Source organism: Narcine bancroftii, chromosome 6 (genome assembly GCF_036971445.1).
Source record: "Narcine bancroftii isolate sNarBan1 chromosome 6, sNarBan1.hap1, whole genome shotgun sequence".
NCBI lineage: Eukaryota > Metazoa > Chordata > Chondrichthyes > Torpediniformes > Narcinidae > Narcine > Narcine bancroftii.
The window spans coordinates 220002160-220016655 of record NC_091474.1 but is presented as its reverse complement, the minus strand read 5'-3'; the positions used below and the strand labels follow the sequence as shown (position 1 = coordinate 220016655).

The 14496-nt window shown below is 43.8% G+C and overlaps 1 protein-coding gene across 1 annotated transcript in view; it reads right to left on the bottom strand.

Moving 5' to 3' along the window:
• The window catches only part of LOC138737370 (protein lin-28 homolog B-like), a 317579-nt gene extending 310345 nt beyond the window's left edge, over positions 1–7234 (bottom strand). The window contains exon 1 of the mRNA XM_069888116.1: positions 6721–7234. Coding sequence (XP_069744217.1) covers positions 6721–7234 — 514 coding nt within the window. The remainder of the gene's footprint in view (positions 1–6720) is intronic.
• Between the last annotated feature and the right edge of the window lie 7262 nt (positions 7235–14496).

The window sequence follows — 14496 nt, the reverse complement described above, 5'->3', positions numbered from 1 at the left end:
AACAGAGCCAATCACCCTCTCCTCTAACCTGCCCCGGCAATAATCAATGATGCTCCCTCCCCAATAAAAAAAAGACCTTCCCGAGTTTTTTACCCAGCTAATTTGTCCGACATTTTTGATGAACGGGTCAGCTCGATACACTTAAAGCGACAGGATCTCTCCTCCCGTTGTTTTGCTGGCTGGAACAAGCATCAACCTTGGCAACATTATAGAACGAGCCACCCCTCAACCCCCGTGACAAGTCTGATTATGGTATGAATCAATAATGCGAGGTGTAAACTCATTCAGAAACACCAAGAGTTTGCAGTCATTCGATAAGAGTTTGGTGAATGCAATTATTCCAATGCTAAATTGGCAAGTTGAGGGATTCAAAGACCATTTTTGTTTAAACTGGCCGAAAGAGCTTCTCACCGTCAACCACGTCTTTCCTGTTTCAGAACAAGGGAATAATTTGGCGTGCAAAACTGAGGTTAGCGTTCCTTATCCACGAGCGATATCGGGGGATGACTGATGAGTCTCCCCTCAGCCAAGTGGGAGCATTTGGATTTAAGATGTCATTTGTAAACCACCTCCATCACGCAACCCAAACGTGATGCCTTGATTTTGATAAGGAGATGTCGCTGGCGGGAATATGAATGGAGAAAGCGGCGCGTATTCCAAGCATTGTTGAATTTTAGGGGAGAACTGAGGGCAACCGGTTCTAAAACAAAACTCGAAAGCTGATCAGTGCTCTCCCACATGCGACCTTCCATCGCTTTTTTTTTGTTTAAAAAAGGAAAATCGCCTCCAAAAAAGTGTTCAAAGGTCAAAACATTTGCTTCATTTGTTGTTTTGAAATACCTTTAGGAGCTTGGAGGAGAAAGGTAGTGGGGGTGGGGAGGGGGGTGGGGGAGAGAGAGAGAGAGATGATGGCCCCAAACGTAGGGAAAAGAGTCGCCGATTTTACATTGTTTCCACGCATTGTCGATTACCATGCGTTTTGCTTCAGAAAACCGGCCTGACGTGTCGGCGCCAACTAGTCTGACCAATTGCAAGGGGCAGTTGGCACTTAGGGGGCTTGCTTACAATTCGACTTCAACGTCTTAAACGTCGCCAAACATCTGCTTTCGTCCAACGTGCACCTTTGTACCGAAAGTGTGTTCGTCAAGCATCGCAGGCAGTGTGGGTCATTTTATTTAAAGAGTTGGGGGTGGGGCAGAGGGAGAGCGAGAATAGCTGCAACTCCGAACTAAAGGGGAAGCTCTCAGTCCTGAAATTCCTTTGAAGTCGTCAACCGTAAATTTCCTATAGGTTATTTCAACAGAGAGCGAGTTGAGGTCCAATCCCTAAACCGTCCAAAATGAACACCCGGATCACTTTCTTCTCCCCTGCCTCCAGTGTCATTTAGCGGCAATAAATACGTCGTTAATTTTTTTAAAAAGCTAAGGGACACTTAATTTTTCTGCTTTTTTTTCGGAAAAATACTTGCAAGCCGCACATTCATCTAAAAAGCCCCTTGTTTGCGATATTTGTATCTACCTGTTTTCTCAAGCAAAAAGAAAGCCTGAATGCATTTATTCAAATAAAGGAAATGAGATTCTGGTTTATTCGTGGGTGCCCAATAAATTTCGAGGCACTGATATGTCTTTTCACTTATATTTGTGCTCTAAATACGTGAGCAGCGTTGAAACGAAACGTGCGCTCCGAGATTCTTCAACTCCTCCTTAACACGGTAAAGTGGCATTCTCGGTGAGGAGAGTTGCAAGATTCCCGTTTTACGGGTCCGCTATTCCTGTCAAAACATGAACGATTCCCCCCCCCTCCCCCCATCAATCCCGATAGAAATCGACACTTTCCCCCTTCAGTATTTGAACCGCCCGGCCGAAAGGGTGTCAGATGCTAACGGGTCATTCACTTGCTGCAAGAGGACATCAGCCAATCCAGCATTTTAAGCCAAGGGAAGGTAGCTTTGGTCAGCTGGAAACTTCACTTCCCAGCATTGAGAAGAATGGGCCAGGCCAATCAAATGAAACCATCATCCTTTGATAACAACTGAAAAACAAGGAGTCAAACAAGGAGTCTGCAGACACCGTGGTTGAAGTAAAAAAAGCACAATGCTGGAGTAACAGGTCAAACAGTGTCCTTCCTATATCTTTGCTATAGCTGTTCTTCAGCGTTGTTTTTATTTTAACTAAAACAAGACTGCCTGTGGAAGATTATTGTTGCAGTCTTGTTTTCCCCAAAGCACTACAGTATCTAATCAAACAACTTTTTGGAGTGGCTGAAGTCCATTTCCACCCGCCCGCCTTACACTCTGGAAACTCACAACTGCTTCATACCTTTTATGCTTCCGCAGGAATGTGTCACATTTTCAAGGAATGTTTGAGAAAGTTCTCGGGATCATGAGGAAATGCTGTTTGTTTTAATTAAAAAAACGTTGATTATGTATCTTTGCTACTGTTTGACCGACTAAGCTGCTCCAGCCAGGTGGTTTTATTTGACCTTTTTAAAGTCATTTTTAATTTTGATGAGTTAAAACTCCAAATATCAAATTGAGATTCAGTCGTTCTAAAAGCGACTTTATTTGCACGAATGTGTGCTTTTTGTTTAATGGTAGAAATGTGGCCCTTGTGATGGAGGAAACGCACACGTCAGGTCTTCACAAATTGTAATGTGGTCAGGAGCGGATCATCGGTTTTAATGCAAGACTGGTCGGATCAGTCGGGCAAAACTTTCCTTGAAAATCATTCTACCGGAGGAGAGGGTTGTATTGGCTCTGCATCTCGGACGGCGTCGGTACTCAATCTCCGGACAGAGCTTTGAACCGTCGGCCTCTTCTTCACTCAATTATTGAGCCAAGGGTTTCAAAATACGCTCGTTATAAAGTTGCTTATTCGTGTAATCCTCTGCCCGCCAAAACGACTCTTCCGAAATTCTTGTGAATGAACCAAAGCTGGGAGACGGGTTTCCTGGCTGACCAATCAGAAACTGAGAAACATTCTTGTCTTAAAATATTCAAGATTCTTTTATTGTTATGAATGAAAACTGTAATATTACACGGAATTTGCGTTTCGTCCCGCTATTATATTGTTTAAGAAAACTCTTTCGTGCACGCAGATCAATAGGATGATTCTGGACTGTTCATCCGAAACTTCAAATTGGAATTGAAAGTGTTTTTAATTTTAAAATATTTTAAAAATAATTATTATGGATGAAACATAAATATCCGAGTCCTTTATTTTATGCCATGATTTAAGAAACGTGTTCGATTCGATTTGTTGTCAATCGAATTATTGTCGATTCTAAATGTATCAGCATGTTGACTGGCCAGAACAATTATATCAATCAGATGCTCCCTTCGTGTTGTTAATGAAGGTGTAACGGAGCCCTTTAAATCCGAGTTGCTGAATGGGTGACCATGACAAGCTGGTTTTGTGCCAGCATTAAACCCCACTTTGCATCCACTCCGCAAAGTGTATCCTTTTCCCTGCACCCCAACCTGCTGCACCGGAGGTGACGGGATGTCGAGCTTTTCCAGCCCTTTTTACGGGTGAATGATCTGAGAGGCCCATACCTTTCCACTCCCCAATGCAGAGGGCAGACTTTGCCTGGGGGTTCTTTCATGTGGGAAGGGGTGGCTGGAATTTCCTCTCAGCATTCGAACTGCCCACTGCTCTGCTCTTGGCGACTGCGCGGCTTTCAATAAAGCGAGCAATCATTTTTCACACTGCAGCGCGTCGGGGAAAGACGCTTATCAAGGACCATTCATTGTGCAAACATGAGAGATGTTGAAACTGCGAACTAAACCGAGATTCTTCATATGATGCACTGAAGACACCGAAGATTTCTTTGGGGGTTCCCGGAGAATGCCCGTGCCCCAATAAATATGAAGAGAGGGTGTCATTTGATCATGGATTGGCAATCTTGCCGCAACCTGCTCGCATGCGCGCACATTATGTCCTAAGGATCGGAAGATAATGTTACTTTTCAATCGCGTATCCACGAATTGTCCTTTTAAATATCTACATATTCTCAATGTACCTTTGAGAGAACTGACATCTTGCACCCGCCAGTCTTGTTGGCCAATTCAATTGCGGTCTTCTTAGCCAACGCTCATTTACATGTACAGAAGTTCCCTACTTAAGAGAGAACTCAGCCAGACAAGACAAGGCTCCAACTGGACTTTTGACCGCCGGTTGTTTTTGGAAATATTAACATTAAATTAAAACTAAGAGGCGATAGAATAATTACGAAGGTTTAAATTCAGATGTCTCCGACTTACTATTAAGTTATCGAATTGATAATATCACCCGATCCTCTTCAGTGCAAGTTACCCATCATTTCAATAGATTATACACCGTGCATTCTCTAAAAGTTGATTTGAAATAATCAATGAACCTTGCCAAATACAATATACACCAGCATTTTCAATGGCGGGAATTAGGAAAAGCCAATATTTGCATGTTCCATCCAAATAAATTTATACGGTCGGGCTTAAATGTGTTGCTTTTTGAAGAGCAGAAGGTGAATATTGAGCTGCAGGGAAATACGTGGCCCGTTAAAGGTTGTGAACTTGAACGGCGATCACTCCACGAAGAGTATCTTGGTACTTATTTATATAACGTCCATGCTATTGCCTACAAATAGTCCACTACGTTTTACACTCGGTCAAGTGACTTTATAATGTTCTAATGAAGGAAACGCAACAAAAAAAAAACACTGAAAATTATGGAGGAACTAAGCGGGCTAGGCAGTATCCATCCATGGAAGGTATAGGGTAGTCGACGTTTCGGGCCGAAATCTTCATGGGGGGGGGGGGGGGAATCCGCAGTCAAATTGCATTCAACAGGCTCCCCAAATAGGTTTGCAATCATATATTAGAATGATGGGATGGGAGGTCGGATCGATACTGAACAATATCGAAAATAACAAAGTGAACTTTACTTGGGAGGTGATGCAAATCCTGTAAAGTCAGTAGCCAACTCGGCGATGGTTTATCATTTTAGAAGGGTCTTCGATTTCCGTTGCATTGGCGGTTCTTTCTCCAGAGACGCTGACTGGCCCGCTAAGTATGTGGGGCATCTGCGGGTTCATGCCAAATTTCCAGCATCTGCCCTTTGTTCGAATCGCAATCCTTTGTGTGGGTAAATTCTCACTCCTGTTTCATTCAGCGCCTTTTTAGTTTTACTCCTAATGTACGTTTGATCTTCAATATTTTTTAAGTCGATTTCTTAATGTAATTCTCTCGGAACTCAAAATATATAGAATCAAACATGTAACCTTTGTTTTCCAGAAATAAAAGCTATAAAAGCTCTGGAAGCGCCTTCTGATTCGCCTTTAATACCGTCCCCCGCCAATTCCCACCCAGTGTGTGGCTGATGTGACCTGAGCCGTTCCTCTTTTCACGAACCGGTGGTCTGGGAGGAACACTGAATCCGTGAGTCTGGTTCTGGTGATAGAAATTGGTGTCAGAGGAGCTGCAGGCAAGACGTTTCGTTTCACCGCGATCCTCCGGTTGCACCTGACACCGTTCCCGACATCAGTGAACGCACGGTGTGTCCAAAGTGCACTGGACGCAATCGTACCCAAATTCCCACGGGCTTCAGCGTTGTTTCTCGCGGACTAAGAACGTTTCTGGTGTCTGTGTGTCTTGGTAATATTCCACTCTACATCTACCTATGTATATTTTGGCTACACATTGAAGTACTGCCTCAAGCAGGCAGCCAATATCATAAAGGACCCCTAACACCTTGGCCACGATCTGTTCCCGCTGCGACCTTCAAGCAGAAGGAATAGAAGAATATCTAGGATTCTTCCAGCAGCTATCCGACTCATGAACCTCCTGGAACTTTCCTGACCACAGACTTCTCTGGGACGATCCAAGATCTGTCTGCACTCTTGAAACCACACTTTTTTTTGTGCACAAGCTGCAATGTGAATATTTCTCTCTGTTTTCCATCTCCTGGCGCATTAGGGTAAATTTAATTCAGACGAGTTTTATTGTATGGCTGCAGCACGTAAGAATGACGGTGCAACTGTACATTGCACTTGTGTATATGACATGAACTCTATCATATCATACATCATATTATATCTAGCAAGAAGCTGTAGAGAGAAGTGTTGATGTTGACATTTTGGTCCGGGAACTGAGTCGAATCTTCGCTTGAAATGCTCCCCGGGCGATTAACGTGCGAGGACAAGATCTCAGGCTGACCAAAACACTCTCGCCCCATTGCAAGTGGCATTTCTCAGATCAGGGAAGGTTATCCACAAGAGGGTGGTGTTTCCTGTGCCTCGGAACCGGACCAGAAAGATTTGCCGCAATTTATTTTCTAATTGGGGAAGGGGGTGGTATAGCACGTGGATGGTAGAGTGCGAACGGGAAGGGGTGGAGGGGTAGAAGAGATGGTGATCGAAATGAAAGTCCAATTTTAAGATCGGCATCACTGTGTTTGTTCCACGGTCTACCAGTTTTCGAGATAAATAATAGATCATGTTTCGAAAATGATCCCCCGCGCGGGAGCCCGCAGGTTGTTGCTGGCCTCTCCGCATGGGACAACACAGCAGCCCCTGGGAGGTGGTTTTCATTAACCCAATGGATAACTTTTGTGCATTCTTTGTTCTGATCGTCTACTCCGCGGCGCCCTTTCAATTTACAGAAGGAGAAAGCAAAGTGAGGCGATTTTGAATGGGGAGCGTTCGTGGCGTTCTTGACGAAAAGGGACCCCCCCCCCCCCCCACCTCCTCTCAATTCCTGTTGTCCAATTAGGACCGAACAATTGGACTTCCCCAGGGTCGAGTTGCACTCAAGCCCCGTTGAAGGAGCAATCTGTTGCAGGAACACGGCACGTTGAGCAGCATCGGCCGGAGGGGACGGTTCGGGCCGGAGCCCTTCGTGGAGACGGAGATTTGGCCACTGATGCTGCTTGGCTGCTCTAGCTCCCAGCCTCTGCATTCTCCCGTGTCCCTGGTGGCCGGGTTTGGTTGAGCGGACTTGTCCAGAAGCAGGCTGATGGAAATTACCAGGAAAATTGTACGCTTTAAATGCGGTGGCCTTGAATTGTAATTGTATTTCCGCCAGTTCAGACGGGCTAGATTGGAAACCACCCCCGCGGTTGGTCTCCACCTGCAAGGGACACATGCTCATATTCCGTCCGCATCGTGTGGCACAGACCGAGAGCGGCTCAAATGCAGGAATTCCTCGCCGCCACACGTTCGTGCCAAGACCCGAGAGGATTTGGAGGGGACGGGGCATATGATTATTTATTAATGCACCCCTTTCCTTCTAAAACTAATGTATGTATTCAAAAAGAATTCCCAAGAGAGGGAGGCGACCTTGTGGCCTGAACTGGGGTCTCTGGGGAAAATAAGTGACTCGAAGCTCCAAGCGTCGGGAACTTCCTTTGCGCTGAGGATCTTGTCAAGAGATCACCTTCCTGAGAGGCTCCCAGCGCACATATCTGCAGCGATAACGTTATCTGGAGAGGGTTGATCCAACAGATTGGCCCGAAAGGGTTAACAAAATGAACATAAACACAACGCTGGAGAAACTCGGCAGTCAAACAATAACATTTATGGCAGAAAACACGAGGTTACGAGCCGAACTCCCAAAATTACAAAAAAAAAACCCCACAGAAGGACGGGAGGAACTCAGCAGGTCTGGCAGCGGATTGAAGAGGGGGCTCGGGCCCGAAACGTTGGCAATACATTTTGACCTCCCATGGTCGCTGCGAGACCTGCTGAGACCCTCCCGCACTTCAGCGATTTTACTCCAATCACAGCGTCCGCGGACTTTCATGTTTCACTCCCAAAATAAGGAATCCTCCCCCTGCGTCGCTTTTAAACAGTCATTAATGCCCCCAATATTGAGTGGACAGAATACCCCAAAAACGCCCGAGGTTCCATCGGGTCCTAATTCCAATTATTCGCAAAGTGTAATTTTATGAGAAGGGAAAAAAAAAACTTTTGTTAGTAGCAAAAGTTAGTTGGCGATGATTGTCTGTGCCGCCTGATGCTAACCACCCCCCCCAAACGGCGCCGTCGATTTCTTAACGTTTTCCCTTTCGTGGATTGGGAACTGGGAAGTGAGCAGGTGCCTGGAAGTAAAACTACACCTCGGCGACCACAAATCTGCTGATGACAAAAAGATGGGAGGCATTTTGGACAGTGAGCTTGCTGGAGGGATCTGGACCAGATGATAAAATGCGTTAAAATAGGATATGCAATTTAATGCACACAAGTGTGAAATGTTGCATTTTGGAATGACAAAGCAAAATGTACGTTATACAGGTCAACGTCTGGCTCTGAGGAGTGCCGTAGAACAGAGGGACCTGGGAATACAGATACTGGTAGAGAGCATTTGACATATTGGACTTCACAAATCAAAGTACTGAGTATAGGAGTTGGGATGTCATGGTAAAGTTGGATAAACATTGGTGAGGCCAAATTTGGAGTATTGTGTGTAGTTTTGGTGACCTAACTACAGGAAAGATATCAACAAGGTAGGAAGAGAGCCAAGATTTACTTGGATGTGGCGGGGACTGAGCGGTGACATGGATCCATTCCAGTTCACCTATTGCGGCAACAGGTCTACTGCAGATGCCATCTCATTGGCTCTACACAAAGTCCTGGGACAGCAAAGATGCATACATCCAGGATGCTCTTTATCGACTACAATTCAGCATTTAACACGATCATTCCCTCAAAACTGATCAAAACTCCAAGACCTGCGATTTAACACCCCACTGTGTAACTGGATCATAGATTTCCTCACCTCCAGACCACAATTAGTGAAGACTGGTAAGAACATCTCCTCCACAATTTCCATCTGTGCCAGAGCACCACGGTATGGTGTTCTTAGCCCCCTGCTCTACTCACGTTACACCTGTAATTGTGTCGCTTAGTATGACAATAACACCATCTACAAAGTTGCTGACAATACTAGAGAGTGGGTTGTATAAAAAAAAGTGATGAGTCAGCACACAGGATGGAGATTGAAAACTTGGGTTGAATGGTGCACCAACAACAACCTTACACTCAATGTCACAAAACTAAGGAGCTGATTGTTGACTTCAGGAAAGGAAGCCAGAGGTATACAATCCAGTGATCACTGGGGATCAGAGTGGAGAGGGTGTGCAAATTTTGGTTCTTGGAAGTCACTATCTTGAAGGATCTTTCCTGGACCCAACACACCAATGGCACCGCGAAGAAAACATGTCATCCCCTCTACTTCCTCAGGATTTTGCGGAGGGTTGGTATGACATTGGCAACCCTGGCAAACTTCTACAGATGTGAGGTTGAAAGTTGCATCACAGTCTGGTACCCCTGAGCATAAATCCCTCCAAAATATAGTGTACAGAGTCCAGGACATCACAGGCAAAACCCTTCTCACTATTGAGTACATCTTCATGGAACGCTGCCGTCGGAGAGCAGCATCAATCATCAAAGATCCACACCACCCAGCACATGCTGTGTTCCCACTGCTCCCATCAGGAAAGAGATGTAGGTGCCACAAGACTCACACCACCAGGTTTAGGAACAGCTGCTGCCCCTCCACCATCAGACTCCCCAATGACAAACTCAGAGGCTCATTTAAGGACTCTTACTTGTGCACTTTATTGAGTTTCTTTGTTCTCTCTGTATTGAACAGTTTGTTTACATTCATTATCTATTTGCAGTAATTTTATTTATTTATATGTTTACCCTGTGTACAGTTTATTTTTTTTCCACTACCAATTAGAGATAATTCTGCCTTACATGCAGGAAAAAGGAATTTCAGGGTTATATGAGATGTCATCTATGTTCTCTGACAATACATCTGAAATGTGATTTCAAGAACTGAGTTACAGGGAAAGATTTATTTAACAGGTTAGGACTTTATTCCCTGGAGCATAGAAGATTGAGGGGAGATTTGATAGAGGTATACAAAATTGAGAGGGTAGCAGATAGAATAAATGCAAGTAGACATTTCCCACGGAGTGTAGGAGAGATACAAAGGGTGAAAGGTTTAGGGGAATGCCCTCACATGGAGTGGTGGCAATCTGGAATGATTTGCCAGCTGAATTAGTGAATGAGGGCTCAATTTTCACATTTAAGAAAAAAATTGGACAGGCACATGGATGGAAGTGGTATGGAGGGCCTTGGACTGGGGTGGAGGTCACTGGGACTAGGCAGAATAATAGTTCTGTGCAGACTAGAAAGGACGAAGAGCTTGTTTCCTGTGCTGTAATGTTCCACGCTTCTAAGTCCTCTTTGCTCCCGACCCTGATGAGTTGCACAATTTCAGTGTATACATACGCCGTGCTTATTCATATGACGATAAACTCTCATTCATTCATTCATTCCTATTTTCCCCACACAGTCACCATCTGTCGACACTTGATGCAAAAGCCGGCCGTTTTCATATCATATACATATTGGAAATGTTGTAAATCAGATGCGAAAATAGATTTATATTTTTATTAATATTTATTTGCAAAAAAAGATATTTGCTGGTGACTTTTACTATTCTCCTATAAAATCCCAACAATATATTTGCCGTTTTAATGCCACGAGTACGTTAACTCTCATCCTGGGTCAATGTTCTTAAGAGCAACCGGGGGCTCATGAAGTCTGTCACCTCTGTTCGTAGGGAAGAGGTAACGGAGGCGTCGAAATAGTGCAGCATTGCAGAGTTCGGTATCGGAAAGCCTGAAAGTGTAGGGTCAGTCAGCCCAGAAGAAAGAGAAGAAGCTAGTCGGGTGATCTCGTAGCTTTTGCAGATGTACGAATGAATTTTAATTTTGTTGAGGGGCGACGGAGCAATAGAAAGCCACTGCATGCCAACGGAGACAAAACAGACTGTGCATGTGACTAATATCCAAACTTTGCCATTGTATTAATGGGGTATGGAGATCGCTGGCAACTCCAATAGTTACTGCCCATCTTTAACCCAACCTGGATTAGGTGGCAGTGCTTGGTTGATTTGAACGGCCCATGTGTTTTGGGGCAGGGAGCTCCTGGATTGGAGCCAGTAAGTGACGGATAGTAAAAAGGAGGCGGTGGTGTTCCCATGCCCTGGTGCCCTTGTCTTTCATGGTATTCTGTCAAAGAGCTGCATGTGAACCACGGTTTGGCCACTACTGTGATAGACGTAATGGGATTGGGTTATTTGGCGGCAACCTCCAAGGTTGCGACTTATTTTTCGGTTTCCCACTCTTGGTGTATTGGGCACCATGTGACTTGAAGCTAAGATGGGCCAGCTCATGTGATGGAGAGCTTAACGAGTTCATTAGGTTCAATACTTGGATGCTTGACTCCATCCAAATCCAAACATGGATGCCTCAGAAAACAGTTGCTTAAACCTCCGAATTCGATACATTGAGCGTTCAAAAGGTACTAGACTACACATGTAATTCCCATTGTAGTATCAAACAGATGATCATGTTTTAGATTTTTTTTAAATTCAATTGAAATCAGCGAAAATGGTTTTCAAAACTTGCAGAGGCATCAGGACCAGCTGGAAAAATGGGCTGAAAATAGCAGATGGAATTTAATGCAGACACGTGTGAAGTGTTGCGTTTTGGAAGGACATACACAGTAAATGGTAGGGCACTGTGGAGTGTGGTAGAACAGGGATCTGGGAACACAAAAACATAATTCCTTGAAAGTAGCGTCGCAGGTGGATTGAATTGTAAAGAGAGCTTTTGACACATTGACCTTTATAAACTAAAGAATTGAATATAGGAGTTGGGATGTTTTGGTAATGTATAAGACATTGGTGAGGCCAAATTTGAAGCATCATGTGCAGATTTGGGCACCTAGCTACAGGAAAGATATCGATAAAATAGAACGAGTGCAGAAAAGATTTACGAGAATGTTATCGGGACTTCAGGAACTGAATTACAGGCAAAGGTTAAACAGGTTAGGACTTCATTCCCTGAAGTGCAGATGATACCTCTATCAGAGGTATTTCAAATTATGAGGGGGATATACAGAGTAAATGTAGCTTGGCTTTTTCCACTGAGAATAGGTGAGATACAAACCAGAGGACAAGGGTTAAGGGTGAAAATGGAAAAGTTGAGGGGGAGTTTTTTCACACAGAGAGTGGTGGGGGTGTGGAATGAGCTGAAGTTGTGAATATGGGCTCAATTTTAACAAGTATGGACAGGGACATGGATGGGAGAGATAGGGAGGGCTATGGACTGGGTGCAGATTAATGGTTTGACATAGACTAGAAGGGCCGAAGGGGCCTGTTTCTGTGCTGTTATGTTCTACTGGATGCATGGGTGAACCAGTATAATTGATAGTCTTGCAATATAGAGCATTTGTCATTTTTTTGTTGTTGTCAGTATGGGTGGAGATGGTGAGCGTTCCGAACATCTCTTTTTGGCTCTTTGATACTTGTACAATTGAGACTAATGAGAATGTGGTCAGCGATAGATAATGATTCACGTGAATTGTTACAGGAGAGTTGGAGGAGAGGCTTGGGTGGCTAGATTGTTGTTACTTCACACTCATTAAGTTTAACGTGATATAAGCTTTTTAAACTGTTCTTTTGAAAATAAACCACAATTACCCACAGTAAAAGGCAGTGATTAATGAAATCTACTGCATGACTGGGAATGTGTTGAGCAGCAAATATAAAAGAGGGAAAGGGGCGGAAAACTCTGCCCTTATTGTAAATTATAATAACAAGCAGAGTCTTTAACTGTGACAGTTGTTTGGGTTTAACGAAGCATAATTGTGTAACATTGGACTCTAACAATTAACTCCAGGGTCTCAGAATAATAAAGCAGGTCATTTTCCCTTTCCTCAGAAACGATGCCACTTCGACGTTCATTTGCATATTTACAGATGATTAATTGTCTCTGTAGAAAAGGTTAATATTATCATGTGATTATTTGTTTTAAAATGAAGAATATTAGTTTTCCCTTCAAAATCAGGAAGGGATGCAAAAAATACTCACAGTTCTGGTACTATTTGGATTCATTGGTTACAAGTAAAAGGACAAGGAGTGGAAGCTAGAGCTGTGAGTGGAAAGGCCAAACCATCCTCCCATGGGCTGACATAGGGCGGGGGTTATACTTAGAAGTCTGGAGTCCTCCCATTACTGGGCATTGAGAGTCTGAGACTGAGGGGAAGTCTCTCAACAGTGTGGGGAGAAGCCCATAGGAATGGTAACGGTGTATAACAAATCTAACAATGTACATTGATGGGAAAATATAGATGTGTTTGACACAATGGATTTGAAAAGACTTTGAATGGTTTTCTTTTTTTATATACAATTTAAAGTCTGTTTTTTGAGGAGAAGTAGGATAAATACATTCATACAGAGCTCTGAAAGAAGAGAAAAGGAAAATGTCCCTCAACTCTACTCCTCTGACTACATTAACCTTTCTAAAAAAAAAACTGGGAGCAGAAGGGTGCACTAAAATCACCAACAAGACGAAAGTCACTCTTTGGTCAGCTGAAACATGTTGGCCTTGCAGCACAATGAGATCTCCCTGAGGGAATGCTACCGAGTGCACATCCCAGGTGACAAGAGTCTGTGCTGAGGGATGCACTGAGACTTAGTGCAGCCACCATGGGAGCTCCGTGGGGAAGGACCACACTCTAGAATACTTCCACTGAGCATTGAAGTGCTAAGATTGGTGGGGCAGCCCCTCAACACAATAGAGGGGAATTAACCATGGCGACATTGAGCTAGTCCAAGGCCTGTAGCATATGTTATAAAGGGGCTGTAAATTTAAAAAATACACATAAATATTAAAGCATCTAGTGATTTAAAGGAGAGAATGAAAGGGGCAAGTAGGACGCCAAATGTCAGTGGAAGCAAAGGTTAAATAACAGAATGTACTAATGAATAGGAGACTGTGAATTCAAAAGTCCTTGCACTTTATGTGTGAACACACACAAATGTTCACATATCTATCTACTGAATTAAATCTACTTTTTTACTTTGATCACTGAAGGTATCCAAAATAATTGCAGCATTGATTATTTATTATTTGTCTGATTAGATCTGTATTGAGTACACCATCTTCCCTATCCTGTTGGCTCAGCTGGTCCCAGATTCCAATCTTATTTATCGACTTGTATCTCAAGAATAAGGTCAGTGGTTTCCATTTGCACATCGCACTATCACCTGTTGTGTCCCCTCCCTATTTCTAGTTTATGTTTCCCTTTGCTGACATCCGGAGACACAGGGTGGGTTACCATGATAGACACCTAGCCTTATCACACCAACACCTCTCCAGACCTTGCATTATCCCCAATTTTTCTGACTGTTTTGCCTGAGATCCAGGACTGTATGAGCAAGATTTTAAAAGCTCAATTTTGGGAAGATCTTTAGCCCCTAGTCACCACCAACAGTTTTCTCAATGAATTGTCTGAAACGTAAACAAGTTGTCACAGTTGACCCACAGGTGAATTTCACCCTGTTTCTCAATGACCACTAAGACCATCTACTTTCACCTCCATTAACAGTGGCCAACTGTTAGTTCAGTCCTCTGTCGCTACCTCCTCAATTTCAAATTG